The following is a 16616-nucleotide window of genomic DNA, read 5'->3' on the forward strand; positions in this document are numbered from 1 at the left end:
AGATTTTGTGCATTTAGCCTTATCAAATTCTTATTCTAATTATTGTTAGATTCCTTAAGATACTCTATATGTGTAATCAAGAATGATAGTTGTTTTTCCTCTTTCCAACGCACAGGTGTTTTATTTTCTTGCCTTGTTTGCTGAGTATGCCTGCCAGTATAATGAAAGTAGTCAGAGCTGCCATCCTTATCTTGTTCTTAAAAGGAGTGCCTGTAATGTTTCACCATTTACTATGACATTTGTTTATTGTTTGTGTTCTCTTTATCAACTCAAGCTACTTTTTGTTCCTATACATAGAGTTTTTATCGTAAGTGGGTATTAAAATGTAAGCGTCTTTCTGTACTCTTAGAAATGACTATATAATCTCACTCTCCCTGCCCTGGCCCATTAATGTATTTGGTAGATCCTGTTAATTGATTTTTTTAACCCCAAACCAACCTTGTATTCCTGGAATAAATCTTTAATCATAATAAATCTTCCTAGATTAGGTTTGTTATAATTATTATTATTATTTAGGTTTTTTCCATATATGTTTATGAATGAAACTGGCATATTATTTTTTCTTTTTTACACTTATCTTTATCCAAGGTTATGCTGACTTCACTAAATGACTTAGGAAGTGTTTTCTGTTTTATTTCGTTATTGTTCTCTGTAAAATTTTGTGAAAGATTGAAATTATTTGTTCCTTGGAACTTTAGAATCACCCTTGGGTAAAATTCCCTAGGCTTTGCATTCTCTTTGTGGGAAGACTTTCACCTACTACTTCAGTTCTCTAAGTGCTGTGGGACTCTTCAGATTATGTTTCTTCTTCTGTCAGTCCTGATAAGTGATATTTCCTAGTGAATTGTCCATTTCTAAGTTTTACCTTTATTAGTGCGAAGTCACTTGCACATACATACTAGGCAAGCACCATACCCCTGAGCTGCATCCACAGCCCTGCACACCTAACTCATCACTGTACGTGAGTGACTAGACGAATCAGGCAGCCTGGCCAGTCCTTACAGCTTGGCTTTCCCACTAACTAGTCATGCTGTCTTGAGTACGTCACCTAAGATTCCTTGAAGCTATCTATATAAGATCTGAGGTTTAGCTCAGGAGTGCTATTCTAATGAAGACTCTATAGAATTGCTAGCTCCACTCTCTCACTTCTAAATGCCTTCTGAACCACTTTTTGTAGATTTTTTTCAGGGTTTCTCAATTTCCATGTGTCTTAAGTCAATTTTACATTATTTACCTTCTCTCCTAAAGAGTTAACTCCTGTAGTTCCTTTTTCCATTGTATTTTTTCCCCCAAGCACACAAGCCCAGATGTTCCTGGGCTTTGGCTCCCAGCAGCCTGTGTCCTCATAATCAAGTTAGGGTACACACAGCCTTTCCCCTCCCCTTCCTATTAGCCCAGTTCTACAAGAATGATTTCTGTGTAGTACAGTATCTTTCTTGTACCCTCACCTTACAGTGGAGCCTCAGACACCTTATTTAAAGAAGAAATTATCTGCCTTTGCATCTTAAATCTCTGTATTTAGCTGAGTTTGCTCAGTGTTCTTTTTATCTTAGTACTTTTTTATATTTTCAGTAATACTGGGGATTGAACCCAGGGACTTGTGCATGCTGGGAAGGTGCTTTACCTGAGCTGTCATCCCAGCTGCTCCCCCCACACCAGCCTTTTTAATTTTGAGTCAGTCACTGAGTTGCTGCAGCTGGCTTTGAACTTGGAATCCTCCTGCTTCAGCTTCCCGAGTAGCTGGGATTACAAGCATACACTGCCATGCCTGACCACCTTAGTACCTTTGAGTACTATTTTATATTTAACAGATGGTTAGTCCATTATAGCCACAAAAAGGGACACAGTAGAGGCGCAGGAAAACAAAGTTTATTATACTTACCAATTCAAGAGGCGGGGGATGACACTCCATACATGCCCCTCTGGGAAAGTTACCAAAGATGGGGAGGAATCAGAAATCGGAAAGGAAGGAAAGGGAAGGTTGGTTTAAGCTACTGCCTTTAAGTTTTCCTTGGGAAAGGCAGGCAGGCCAGGGTAAAGATGAGGACTGGGCAGTTTGAATCATTTCAGGGCTTTGAGCTACAGGGGTGGGCTCTGGGATGAGTAAGAGAAAGGAGTGTGACCTTCAAAGTGTGTGAAGCGGGCCCTGGGGATTTAGCTCAGTCTTTCCCCTGCCTGCCTTGCAACGCAAGCGCAAGGACCCATTCTATCCCCAGTACCAAAAAAAAATAAAAATAAAAAAAATATAAACAAAGTCTGTGAAGATGTGGCTCTGAACTGATTAGTTTGTATATCAAAGATATGGGCTCCTGGCTGGGACCTTTGCTATCTCTTAAGAATTGACTAAACCTAGGGGGCAGTCTCACCCCAGCCCGAGAAGGTTTTTAAGATGTCAAAACATCATAGTATATTAAAATTTTTTAAGTATTTACAGTATAAATTTCATACCTTTATCTCATTTTCCTAAGAGGCAGGGCCGTAGCACTTAAAGAATCTTACCTGCTGATACTCTTAGCGGTATTCTACCGTAGACCATTGTACCAGGGATACCAGAAACCAGTCTTATGTTAATTAATGCTTTGTGGCTTACAAAGAGCTTGTTACCATTTTTATGGTAACTAGAGAATGGAACCCGTATGTAGAATTTATGGACTCCATAAGAGAACTATATTTGGTTCTGGAAGACTAGTTGATAATCTTTTAAGTGCTTGTTTCTGTTTTTCACAATCTTGTCTTTCTGGTTTGTTAGTTTGTGTAATATATCTTGAGCATATTCCTCTAATGGTGCACAGTCTTTTTCCCAGTTTTATTAAGACTGAGAAACTAATGGAGCACAATCTTAAAATCTTTACGTAGATAATTTCTTACATAGAAATCAAGACAACCACTAATGATAAAATGCGCAGCTTTAAAATTGTGAAACTTCTTTGTCTGGCTTTATGGAAGTAACTCTAAATTTCATTTCATGCAAGTTTATAATTACTTGATATGAATATTAAGTCTTAATTCCATTAGCTGTATATGTTTAATTATTAATTAATTTCCTACTTGTGGGAGACTGGGAAAAAACTTAAGTGATCTGTATGAACTTTTAAGAAATGAACATATATACATCCTTTTATAATTATATCAAATAGCCCTTCAGGGTCATCCAGTATACCAAGGATGTTAGGATATATAATGGCAGCAGTTAGCACCTTTTAGAAATCATGCTTTAAGCTTCTGACTTGTGCTTCCTCACTGGTGAGCTCTGGGTATGTCCCCACACATAGATGTGAAGATGGGAGATAGGATGTTCCAGTTACCCATGTGCTAAAAGATTCTTCAGGTTCCTGTGGTCTGTTACATTTTACTCGGTGCAGAGAATTCTGGCTTCTTCTAAACAATAACTGGTTGTAGTAATTTGAATACTTTTCCTAGGAAGTCCCACAAAAAGGGATGGGGACCTTGACTTGCCCCTTCCCGAGTCTCCGTGGAGTAGACTTGGCTCATCACAGAGAACTACAAGATAAGTCAGTGAGAGGCATAGACAGATTTATTAAGAAAATCAAAGAAGTGCACACTCAGAAAGGAGTGCATGCTGTAGGATGAGGTGTATCATCACTTGTGAGCTTGGTGGTATCCTCGGGACTGATGATCTATTCTGAATGTGTGTTCCTAGTGTCTGCCAGGTTACCCGTTAGTCGGCCAGGTTAAAAGCAAACCATTTATTTGCATATGTTGGACATTTAGCGAGGGAACCCAATTAATAGTGCTGTTTCCTCGAGGGTGGAAGTCTGTGGAATTTGCAGATTTATAGTACCAGAAGAGGAACACGGGTCCAATTTGCAGGCTTATTTGTATCTTGGAGACTTAGGAATCTAGAAGTGAGACACCTGGAAGAAAAACAGGCCTACGGGTGGAGAAGGCATTGTAACTCTGGGTAACTTTGCACCTTGAAGCTGCAATGTCCTTAAAAGTACAGTTTTAAAATGAAAATTTCCTTATCTTATTTCTACCTGTCTTTATCTCTTCTATTCTACTTCATTTTGTTCCCTAGAAGGTATTTCTGGGTGGTAAGGTGCCGTATCTTTCCATAAATTAGTCATATTCCAACATCAAATCACAGCATAGGTGCTTAAAAAGCACTTGGCATAACATTTTGAAAAATATAGCAGAGCCCTTGCTAATAAGATAATGTAGCAAACTGTACTTTGGAAACAGTACAACTATTTTGGTTTTTTTTTTTATGCTTATCATATAAGCTTTTGCCATCAAATTGTCTTCATTAAAGTGTTTAAGTCAATAGTAAACCTTTCTTGTTCTTGGTAAAATGACCAGTGAATTTCTATCCCAGCCAAATCTTAAGCCGAATGAGAGTAGAAGCAAGCGGTCCTTGTAACTTTTTGGAATTCTGCCTCTGCGGTGCACTCCAACAATGAAAATGATTTCTTACTTAAAGCCATCTTAAGTTCCATGCCTGTCCCAAACCCAGTCACTGCATCTATACCTGAGTTCTCCAACACTGCCTTATAATTGTAACTCTATGTTTTTATTTCTGTTCATGAAACTTTATGAGCATTACATGCTTTTCCTGCAGTCCTACCTTTTGAAGAGAAAGTCTTTCACTTTGTTTTCTTTTTTTTTTTGGTACTGGGGATCAAACTCAGGACCTTGCGCTTGCGAGGCAGGCTGCAGAACTACTGAGCCAAATCCCCAGGCCCTCACTTTGTTTTTTTTTTGAATCCCTTCTTTTCCTTGAAAGTATTTAGAAAAGTGCTTATGCAAAATAGGTTCTTAATGAATATTGGTAACTGATGTCTGATACTTTATTTCTTTTGGGTTTATTTCAGTAGTTGAAATTATTTTGCTTGCTTTCCAGGCACACAAACCAATGGTCTGGACTTTCAGAAGCAGCCTGTGCCTGTCGGAGGAGCAATCTCAACGGCCCAGGCCCAGGCTTTCCTTGGACATCTCCATCAGGTGGAACGTGCTGGGGCTCGGGGAAGTTATTTCAGAATGCAAGACTTTTTAAAATTATTTAAAACCTAGTGCTAGTTGCCACCATTATTAGGTACCATTCTGAATGGTTAGTGTAGAATCATTATAGTTTAGTTGACTGTATAACCACTGACCACACAGCTGTGTGGGGGAAAAGGAATTTCTTGTTGAACAGAGTATCTAGATAGCTATCACTGCCTGAGACCTGCTGGGTAAGACTATGAGCTGAAAGGTCACATCCCTCCTCTAAAACAGCTTCAGATCATTTTGATTTTTGCTTCACTATGAACCCCCTAATTTGAGGTTAAAAATGCCTACCTCAATTTATTATTCTGATACCATGTGATTTTTTTTTTCCTGAGTCTAAAAAAGAATGTGGATTCTCTTTATCCATGTTTTAGCTATAATGTAGAGGGAAAGTGAACACAAGAACAAATTGGCTACTCGAATTTGGAATATGGGAACCTAGGGAAAATAGAAAGCAATGTGTACCAACCCCCCGTGATAAATGTAATCATTACATATTGCAAGCATGTACTAATGAAAAGATGAAATAAAAAAGTTGCTTAATCAGAAATGGAAAGCAAACAGTGAAAACAAGTTGGAAGATGGATTATCATAGTATCTCAGCCTCTTGATTTATGTTCACGATTAAGTATTAGGGCAACATCTGGGACATTTTAGAAGTCTTACCTCACTTAAAATGAAGAACTCATTTAGTGCTAAGCAGTGTTGGCAGGAGTGACACAAGTGATGGTATCTAATGATGGTAGCAGTTTGGTGAAAACCCCATATGGACTTAAGGGGGGTGTTAAATATTAAGTTACTGTGAATAAATTTTATGCTACTCTACTCTTTTAATTAAAATACTCATCAGACCACCTGAAAATAAACTTCTCTACTTGAAAACAGGTGAAATTCTAGGAAGCTGTTCTAAGGATTTTTTATTGTCTGCAGAGCCAAAGGGATATTATTGTTGCTAATCTCTTACTGTCCCTAATTTGTAAATTAAACTTTATAATAGGTATCTGTGTATAGGAAAAAATATAGTATATATAGGTTTGATACTCGGTGATTTCAAGTGGAAGGGGCAGTTCTTCAAATGTAATACCTGTGGATGAGGGGATCTACTTTATCTTTGAAATAGAGAAACTTCTAAATACAACTTCTAAATAAAATATTAAGAGGAGTTGATATCTGAAATTAACTGAAGAATATATTTTTAATATACTCTAGAAAAAAACAAAAATGTTGTCTTGCCCCAAAGCCTCATGTGGTCATAGGTGGCTGAATCTAGAGTATGTAATTCTAGGATTAAGTGTATGTGATTGGTTTGCCACCACCCTAATCCCAGTAGTCTGAATAAGATAAAAGGGGCAGAAAGACACCGTTAGGGTTCCTTGTTATTTTTGCTGTCTTCTGGTACCGTGAAGTGTTGCCCCTCTGCCACCCTGCCTTGGAGCCAGTCGATTATGGACTGAAAGGGCTATGAACTGTAAGACAAATAAACCCTCTCCTCTCTTAAAAAAAAATGTTATCTTGTTTATTTTCTGAGAACATTCAAATTTTCAAAAAAGTTTTCTGGTTCGTTAAAAGGTATTTTAGACAATCACATGATATAGCATCTCTTAACTGGCTTAACTATGTGGTAGTCTGTGTTAGTTTTCCATTGCTGTGACAAAATACCTGAGAAAATCACCTAAAAGGATGAAGATTTATTTTGGCTCATAGTTTTCAGAGGTTTCATGGCCATAATCACTTGGGGCTCCAATGAGGTGGAACATCATGATAAGGATCATCTGATGGAGCAAAGCTGCTCACCCTACGGTGACCAAAATACAAAGAAGAGGAGAAAGGGGCAGAGGTTCCAATAGCCCTTCAAATGCACTTCCCTTCTACGAGGTCACATCTCCTACAGGTTCCTCCACCTCCTAGCAGTGCCATCAGCCAGGGACCAAGCCTTTCAACACAGGAATCTTTGGGGGACCATTTAAGATCCAAACCTTATCATGATCCTAATGTATTAAAAATCCCAGAAGGTACATAAATGATATACATTCTTCTCACTGAGTCCATATTCCAAGAGCTCTTACACCAGCTCCACGGCCTCTAGGTCCAGCCAATGATTACCACAATCATAGAACCCTCCAGTATCACCCAAACCCCAAAGGATTGAAACCCAAAGAATTTATTTGAAACCTTGAAACTTTTGAATCCCCCAACAAATCAAAAATCTGTCCATAATTATCTACCATCTGATTAGAAACATACTTAACATGCAATGTGACACCTTTTTCCAGCCCTCTTATTGACCAGGTTAGCACATCGAACTTTTCCTTACCATAGTTATAAATATTCATCTACTTACACAATCAGTTTAGGTCTGTTGCCCCATTAACTATATGCTCCATGAAGACAGGGACCTTTTTTTTGTTTACCTGTGACCCTCGCACTTACCAAAGAGCACACCATGTAAGAAATGTTCAGTAATTATGTACTGAATAAGTGAATAGATGAATGAATGATACAGTATATGGAAATACAGAGGAAGACAGTGATTAGGTCAGCATTATAACCCAAGTTATTTATAGTATGTATACAGGGTAGTTTTGGAGCTGAGTCTTTGAAGTATATTAGAAACTAGCTAAATAGAGTGGTAGAGGGATGCTCTCATTTTTTTTATTTTAAAACTTTCTCTGTTTTGAAAACTTGTAGGGGCCGGGGATTTAGCTCAGTTGTTTCAGTGCCTGCTACAACAAGCGCAAGGACCCAAGTTCAATCCCCGGTACCAAAAAAAAAATGAAAACTTCTAAATTACAGAATTATTACAACAGTAGAACAGTGTTTGTCTAAAATTACAGTGTTACTATTTTATCATATCTGAGTACATGTATACACATAGAAAATTATTTTATTGCTAGCTCATTAGAAAGTTTCAGGTATTATGATCATTTATTTATAAACACCTTGGGTTCTTTATCCAAAAAACAACATTCTTTTATAAACTACAACGAACATTTCAAATTCTAGAAATTTAGCATTGATGTTAGATTATTTCCTAATATATAGTCAATATTTAAATGTTCGATCAGATCTGTTAGTTATCAAATCTGTTCAGTCTTTCTGAATCCACAACAGTTCCTCAGCCTATCTTTATCTTTCATGATGCTGACATTTTTGACATGAAGCCAAGTATTTTATAGAATGCCCCTCATTTGTGTGTTTGATTGTTCCCTCATGATCTCACTCAAGTTGAATGTTCTCAAAAGAAATACAATAGAAATGATGTTGAGTTCAGCTCAGTGCATTGTATCAGAAGGCATACGCTATTTCCTTATCCCATTATTGTGATACTAGTTTAATTACTTGATTAAGGTGGTATATCAGATTTATCCACTGTAAATAGTTTTTTCCCATTAAGACTGTGAAAGTCGGGCCAGGGATTTAGCTCAGTGGTTCCGGCACCTGCCTCGCAAGCGCAAGGTCCCGAGTTCGATCCCCGGTACCAAAAAAAAAAAAAAAAGACTGTGAAAGTCTTTTACTTCCTTTGTTAAATTGATTCCTAAGTATTTCTTTTTTTTTTTTAATGCCATTGTGAAAGGTATGGATTCCCTAATTTCCCTCTCAGTGTGTTTGTTATTTGTGTACAGAAAAGCTATTGATTTTTGAGTGTTGACTTTATGTCCAGCTATGATACTAAATTTGGTTATTAAATCTAGAAGTCTTTCTGTGGAGTTTTTGGGGTCTTCTATGTAAAGTATAATGCCATCCGCAAATAATGATAATTTAACTTCTTCCTTTCCTATCCACATTCCTTTTATTTCTTTCTCTTCTCTAATTTCCCTGGCTAATGTTTCCAGAACTATATTGAACAGGAGTGGTGATAGTGGACATCCTTGTCTTGTTTCTGATTTTAGAGTGAAAGCTTTCTGGTTTTCACCATTCAGTATGATGTTGGCTGTTGGTTTGTCGTAGATGATTTTTGTCAGATTGAGATGGAGACCGTCTGTTTCAATTTTTTTGTAGGGTTTTTATCATGTGTGATATTGGACTTTGTCAAATGCTTTTTCTGTGTCTATTGAGATGATCATGTGGCTTTTGTCCTTGGTTCTGTTACCCTTTTAAGACTGTGTAAGTATCCTATTCTGCAAAGCTTTTACCCAGGAACATCATTATTTAAATAAAATTGCATAAACTTTATTTCCTTTACATCTTTGTACCTGAAACTCTTTCCACTGGCTACCTTTTTAAGTCTTAATTTAAACATTATCACCTTAGCTAGGCCTCTCCTGATTGCTGTGTATTTAAAATACATTCTGCATAGATCCTGGGTCCTTTTTTTTTAATGCTTTTGTTTCCTTTGGGCATGAGATTCTTATTTACTAACAAGACTGTCCATTTCAAATAAAGGACATAGCTTTTAATTCTACTGAGTTTCATACCAACATTTATATTTAAGCTTAGAACATCTTACTGGTATATGATGTATATTCAAAATGGAACTCATTGTATTCCTCATTGATGACATTGCCATTTTCCAGTCTCTCAGATTCAAACCCTGGAATAATTCATAACTCATTTTTTTTCATCTATGTCATCAGTTCCCACAATCCTCATGAATCCTTATGTAGTATTGTCCAATACCTTTCATGTTTCCTACTTTTTATTCCCACTGCTACCTGGCTAATTTAGGCTTCCATTTATTCTAGCCTAGTTTATAGTCTCTTTCTTCATTCTTGGTTTTTCTTTGTTTTCAGGACAAAGCAGTTATTTTGTGGTGTTCCCCAATTCGGGTTCATCTGCTGTTAAATCCATGAGTAGAACCAGGTTATCCACTCATGATAGTAATATAACAGAAATAACTTTGTAGTACGTTCTTCACAGTGTGTTGTAGCAGAAGCACATGTCTCATTACTGGGGCCTCCGACTGTGCTCAGTTGATCATTTGACGGCCAGGTTCCCCCTCTGTAAAGTTACTGTTTTACCCTTTGTGATAGTATCTGTGCAGGAGTAGTCAAGAATATGTACATATATTTCACCCACTAGGGAGATCATCCATTAATGATTATTGCCTGAGTCAGTGATTATTATGCTTACCAAATGATAGTTTCCAATTCCATGTGCATCCTTAGTCTAACATAACCATGATTTAAACTTTCTAAATGTATGACAGTAAACTTTCACATGTGGTTCATGGGATAGATTTTTTATTTTAGTGAAGAGTTTTAAGTTATAACTAAATGTTTTAAGAAATTCTTGTATAGGTGTGTTTCTATGTAAGATTGTTACTCTGGTGCATCATGGAAATTTTAAAGTAAGATAGTTCTGATTATTTGAAGTGATAAAATAATATACAGAGGTAACTTGTTCCAATGTGTTCTTTAACATGATATGGAGGATAGATTAAGTTTTTAAAATCTAAGCACCCTATGAATACAGACAAGAATGTTAAATAATGTGGAAGTCACAAGTGTGGCTGCCTCAAGGTTCAATTAGTGTGGAAAAACATCGTTAGCTTTTTTTTTTTGTTCTGGGGATCAAACTTGGGTCCTTGTGCTTGCGAGGCAGGCAGTGGAACCACTGAGCTAAATCCCTGGCCCCCCCTTTTGGCATTTTTTAAGGTGGGAAAGACACCATGCATTTGTCCTTAAAGTTCTAACACAGTAAGAGAAGCCTTTACGTTTTCAGTTCTACTCAGTAACATACACTTAGTAGAAATTCTTGTAGTATTTGTTTGATAACAAATTCTAGTGACGAATGTCAACACTATTAAATTATAATAGCCTGATTATTTCGCCTACAGGTCCAGCTCGCTGGAACAAGTTTACAGGCTGCTGCTCAGTCTTTAAATGTACAGGTAAGCTGGAATATGAGATTAAGGGTCAAATTTTCCTTTTTTTCCATAGTTTCTCTACTGGGCACAAAATAATTTTATAATAGGATATTCTGAGAAAGATTATAGTATTTCTATTGTTATTACTGAATCTAACAAAAATCAAAATGGTAATTATTGCCATTACTGAAAATCAGTTTTGTATTCTGCTACTGAGAATTAACTCCAGAGGTTTACAAGAAAAGTTTACTTTCAAAGTTTGATATGTAAGTTCACTAGAACATTTCTAAGTTATACAGCTAAAACATGTAACTTTTTAAAAGTCAAGTAATTTCTTAAATGCTCTTTCATTTCCAAAGATCTTGTTGTATGTCATTTTTCAGTCTTAGGGAAGCATTATAGTTCAGAGGAAAGAACACTGGACTGAAAAATGTGAGGTTCTTCAGATTTGAATTCTCGTTCTGCCACTAAGTAGTTATGTGACCTTTGGCGAGTCACTTAAACTCTTAGGGCTCAGATTTTCTTGCATATATTTAAGTGGGGACATGTATAAGATTGCCAGAGTTCTGCTCTGCTCTAAACTATTGTGCTTCTAAGATTGTTAGTAAGTAAGCCTGTTTGTAGACATTGCTAATAGACAGTGAAAATTTAAAACAAAACTTAAATCTGGTACATATTTTGCTTCTAGGAACCATATGGCAAAACATGCAAAGTTTAAGTATTATGTGTTACTCCATAACATTTCAATCAACGTGCTGCTTCCTTTCATTATAGTGTTTAGGTAACTTAACAGTCAAGAGGAAAAAACAGTATTCTGGAAGATTGATTCCAGTGTTGCTAATGACTAAAGACCTTGGGTTGGGCATTCCATGAAACCCAGTGGAATATGGTCCTAGTAACACATGGAAACAAGGAGAGAAAAGAAAAGGAGATAATGTGATCTTCCTTTCTGAGGGAGAAGAGGCGGAAAATTGCCTTGGTTGCCATGGTAAACTTTCATCCCTTAGAGAGATGTTGGCAAACAGGCTCTATCTCCAGTGCAGAATGTTTACAATCCTGCACTGTAATTATCTTTCAATGACTGGCAGAATTAATCAGAGCTTTTATGTTAATTAGCCTTGCTGCAGTCCCCAAAACAGGTGGTGGGAAATATGCAAATCTATGCAGAATTTTAATGTTCTGCATAACCATTTTTAATTACCATAAAATTTTCTCTCTATGCCCCGTTCAGGAGTGTATTCTCTTTCTTGACTGCAGTATTTTCTCTCAAGCCTGTATTACTTGATGAAAGATACTAGCTAGACTTACAGTTACTTAAAATAAGAGATGAAGAGTTCTGTGAATCAAGCAGTCAACTTCTGAGATGTTATATGAAGAAGCTTCAGATTGACCACCAGGTCTACATGAGAATGTTGGTATGGAGCATCTGATACAGAAATTAATTTAAAATGTGTCCTTTTCTTCTTATTTTAGGAGTTGAGGATTTGAGGTTGTAAAAAAAACTCTTTGTTGGTTTGCTGGCACTGGAATAAAAACTTTTAAAACTTTGCAGGGTAAAATTTGGAAGATAACAGGCTTCCAAGAAAGGGAAAAAAAAGAAATCAGAAAACTCTGGACTTGAATAGCTCATGTTTTAAATGATTCTTAAAATACTGTTATAAATGCTATATATTTAATCTTTTAACTGTTGGAAATCCTTTTTTCCTACCCCACTCCACCTCAGGCTAAATCTAATGAAGAATCGGGGGATTCACAGCAGCCGAGCCAGCCTTCCCAGCAGCCTTCAGTGCAGGCAGCCATTCCCCAGACCCAGCTTATGCTGGCTGGAGGACAGATAACTGGGGTAAGTTTTCACCAAGAAAATTGTAATAAACTTCCTCTAGTCAGAAATGCCCTTGGCTGATACCTGATTACAACCACTGTCTAAAGCTGATGGTAACATAGCATTATTGTCCAATATTCGAGACATCTCTGTAAAGGAATTATCTTTGTCATAAGGGTTCGGCATTTCTTTTGTTATAATTGCAAATGCTCTGAATAGAGTAAGAAATTTTTAAACCCATGTTTCAGAGGTTGCTTCATCATGCTATGGAGTTGTTACATGCTTGAAACCATTACAGTAAGTTGGTGAAATGGCAGAAGTTAAAGATGGATTCTAGAATAAAACCTTTCTCTTCTCTTCTCTTTTTTCTTTTCTTTTCTTTTCTTTTCTTTTCTTTTCTTTTCTTTCGTTCTTTCTTTCTTTTTCTTTTTTTTGTACCAGGGATCAAATTCGCACTTGCCAGACAGGTGCTTTGCATTGAGCTAAATCCCTGGCCCTAAATCCTGTCATCTTAAATCCTGGCCTTGCAGCTTACTGCGTGTACTAATTAATCAATTCATCTCTCTGTACCTCAGTTTTCCTTCTGTTAAATGGAGATGTTAATAAACCTATCGCAAGTACTGTTGCAGAGATTATGTAAAGTTCATAAAATAATATTTGGCACCAAGCATTTAATAAATTCGTTTACTTTTACTAGTAACAAATTGGCCTGAGATTACATTAAGTTTTTAACTTTTCAGCTACCTTTGCTCTGAGACATAATTCACAGTATTTTTCCAGCATTGAAAGTATATCTTAAATTACCTGGAGGGAGGAAGGGAGGGAGAGGAATGGTAGGATAGATTTTTTTATTCAATTCATATCACATCAATCCTCAGGCTTATTTTCTGGCAGTGAAAAGCTTTTTTTTTAGAGAGTTTTTTTGGGTTTTGAGACAGGGTCTCACTATATAGTCCAGGCTGGCCTCAAACTCACAGCTATTCTTCTGCCTCAGCCTCAGTGCTAGGATTACAGGCATGTACCATCACACTCAGCTTAGTGAAAGACTCTTTTAAGAACTCTTGCAAAATTGTTTACAAAAATCCCATCAATAGAGATTAATATATGTATCTATGTTATATAAAATAAAAATATATACATATTGAGTTTGTTAACGGCTTAATTTTTCACTATGGTTCTAATGCACAGATTATATTTGGACCCTTTTAGAAAAAGGGTTGTGCTGCTAAGTAACCTCGAATATTTCAGTTCCTTCTAGTTTGATCAGAACATGTCAACAAAAGGCAGGTTCAGCACACTACTTTGATTTAAGCATATTATGAATAAATTCATTATGAAAACAAGTTTAAATCTTCTCTAAATATTTTTCCCATTTTACTATTTGGGTTTTATTTTTGGTGACTAGGGTCTACAATAATGAGAGGCTCTTGGGATTCCAGGTTCATGTGGCAGAAGCTATTAAACCTGGACCTTAAGCTTCATTTGCATGTAAAGAGAATGGCTGTCACCACCTGTTTCATAGAGATAATGTGTTGGAAAAGGGATGTAAAGTTGCAGAGACTCAGTGCTTTCAGTAACAGAAAAGATTGTGTTGAGGGGGGCCTATTGGGAGACTAGGAAAAGAAACAAATGGAGCTCATATTCTTTAGTCACATCTTAGGGCATAATGGAAATGATGGAATATGGCAGGGATTCGTGCTAATGGGAAGCAGCTGGGCCTTATCAGTTCTTTTCATGGTCATATCCAGCCTCCTTGTTCCTCATTCATCTGACTAATCTCTTGTTGTTTTGTTGGGTGTAAATTTCTTTTCATATCCTGTCAGCATTGATTCCTTTTATTTCTTGCTTACTGGTTAATTACCTATTTTTCCTGAACCCTAGGACCCTGGACAAGCTTGAATGATTAAGTCCAGAATAAGGGCTACTGCTTGAATTTCAGTGTTCTGCTAGGAATGGTAGTCTGATCACTGATGAGCATCGTAGCTGATGCTAACCCGGTGAAGTTGAGTAGCTAGGGCCTACCACCACTTGAGTTACCTATTTCGCAGCAGTGAACTTGGATTGCATGCCCTGCTCATGGGGCCTTCCCATCGTGTGTTCTCGTTTTGTTTAGCTCACGTTGACGCCAGCCCAGCAGCAGTTGCTGCTACAGCAGGCACAGGCACAGGCACAGCTGCTGGCAGCTGCAGTGCAGCAGCACTCCGCCAGCCAGCAGCACAGCGCTGCTGGGGCCACCATCTCAGCCTCCGCCGCCACACCCATGACACAGATCCCCCTGTCGCAACCCATCCAGATCGCACAGGTGAGTAGAGGCGTGGTGCTAGGGCAGCAGGCAGGGAGTAAAAGAGCAGATTTATGAAATATTAAAGTAACTTTCTGATTGTTGGTATGGGTCTTAGATGATTGAGGTAAATGGAACCCCTTCCTTACCACTGAATTAGAAGTAATACACTTGTTTGCTTATTTGACTTGGTATCATAAACACAGGCTGATTATTTGAATAACTGACTGTTTATATTAAGTGATAATTCTTGAATAAGTAGCTGCCATATTTCTAAAGTAGAGGATTACTGTATTTATCTTAATGAGCTAATTACAGCAGGCACGGGTTCTTTCATGTGTTCTGCAGTAAATGTTGCCACCCATGTGTAAGAGAGACAGCGAGTCATCTCTCTACTTTGGAGCAGTTAGCACTGTGAAAACTGCAGTAGACTCTCATTTGGTTTCATTTTACACATTTTTAGCCAAACCATCCCAAGATAATAAAAATGTATTTAAGAGGTGCAGACAGTAGGACCAAGGAGAAAAATAAGTAAAATCTTTTATCTCAAAACGAGGAAAAAGGAGGGCAGGGGATGTAGCTCAGTGGCGCCACACCTGCCTGGCAAGCACAAGGTCCTGAGTTTGATCCCTGGTACCACAATGAATGAATGAATGAATTAATTAAATTCTGCCTAATAAGTGCCTTTGGGCTGGGCATTTAGCTCAGTGGCACTATGCCTGCCTCACAAGCTCAAGGTTCTGAGTTCAATTCCTGGAGGTATAAAAAAAAAAAAAAAAAGAGGAAAAAAGAGCCAAGTGTAATGGCTCTTGCCTGTAATCCCAGGACTCTGGGAGGCTGAAGCAGAAGGACCACGTGTTCAGTCCAAGTCTGGCCAATTTAGTGAGACCCATCTCAAAATAAAAAAGGGCTGGAGGTGTATCTGAGTGTAAAGGCCCTGGGTTCAATCTCTAATGCTAGGAAAAGATGAGTAAGTAGCTACTGAGTGATATACTTGAAGAGTTAATGATGAGTCATCCCCTCTAGAGAAGACTCAGAAGTAGACTTAAATTGTGGCAAATTTGACTACAGTTGAAAAATGATGTCAGGCTAATCTTTATTACTATTATGTACGGTCTTTATCAAGGTAATATTTTCATTTAGACTACTTTCTTCAACATCAAGTAAATGCTTTTAGTGCATGAGCTGTGAAATCCTGTGTTGACATTAGTCTAAATAAGAGAATAAACAGAAACCACATTGATAATTATAAAACACCAGTGTAAAATTATTATTATGCTATGGATCTGATTTGTATATTGATAACTGTTTTACTTTTTAAATGATTTAACAGGGATTTCTTAGTTGATTTAATAAGGTGGTATCAAATTTCATTAACCATAGATCTTTCATTTATTGATGGAAATTCAGGCATGGCACTCTCAGTTTTTATTTAAAAGAAGAGTAAGTTATACATAAAAGCTTTTTCTCTCATGATTTTTAAAACCCATGTTGGTCTGGGTTGGAAAAATGGAACTGCAATCATTAGTTCTAAGAGAATTTAAATAATTTAAAAATTAGTCATGAGACTAGGAATGTTAAAACACAAAAAGAGTAAGTTCTTGACGAAGCTCCAGGTTTCACCACACACTGTGTGCAACTCCGTGCATGTGAGACATGTAAAACTGCTCAGTATAGACCCTTCTTTAATATGGATATGA

General features: G+C 37.2%; 1 protein-coding gene across 17 annotated transcripts in view; it reads left to right on the top strand.

Annotated features, from left to right (window-relative positions):
• Pou2f1 (POU class 2 homeobox 1) overlaps positions 1–16616 on the top strand; it is a 166791-nt gene that overhangs the window by 108678 nt on the left and 41497 nt on the right. For all 17 annotated transcript variants that reach the window (XM_087206837.1, XM_087206841.1, XM_004865196.4 and 14 more), the window contains 4 exons: positions 4862–4962; positions 10784–10837; positions 12537–12656; positions 14749–14937. In XM_087206837.1, the coding sequence (XP_087062963.1) occupies positions 4862–4962; positions 10784–10837; positions 12537–12656; positions 14749–14937 (464 nt within the window). The remainder of the gene's footprint in view (positions 1–4861; positions 4963–10783; positions 10838–12536; positions 12657–14748; positions 14938–16616) is intronic.

The sequence above is a fragment of the Heterocephalus glaber genome, unplaced genomic scaffold (assembly GCF_053883595.1).
Source record: "Heterocephalus glaber isolate CG9 unplaced genomic scaffold, H.glaber_assembly_v1.0 deba00000738, whole genome shotgun sequence".
NCBI classification, from domain to species: Eukaryota; Metazoa; Chordata; class Mammalia; order Rodentia; family Bathyergidae; genus Heterocephalus; species Heterocephalus glaber.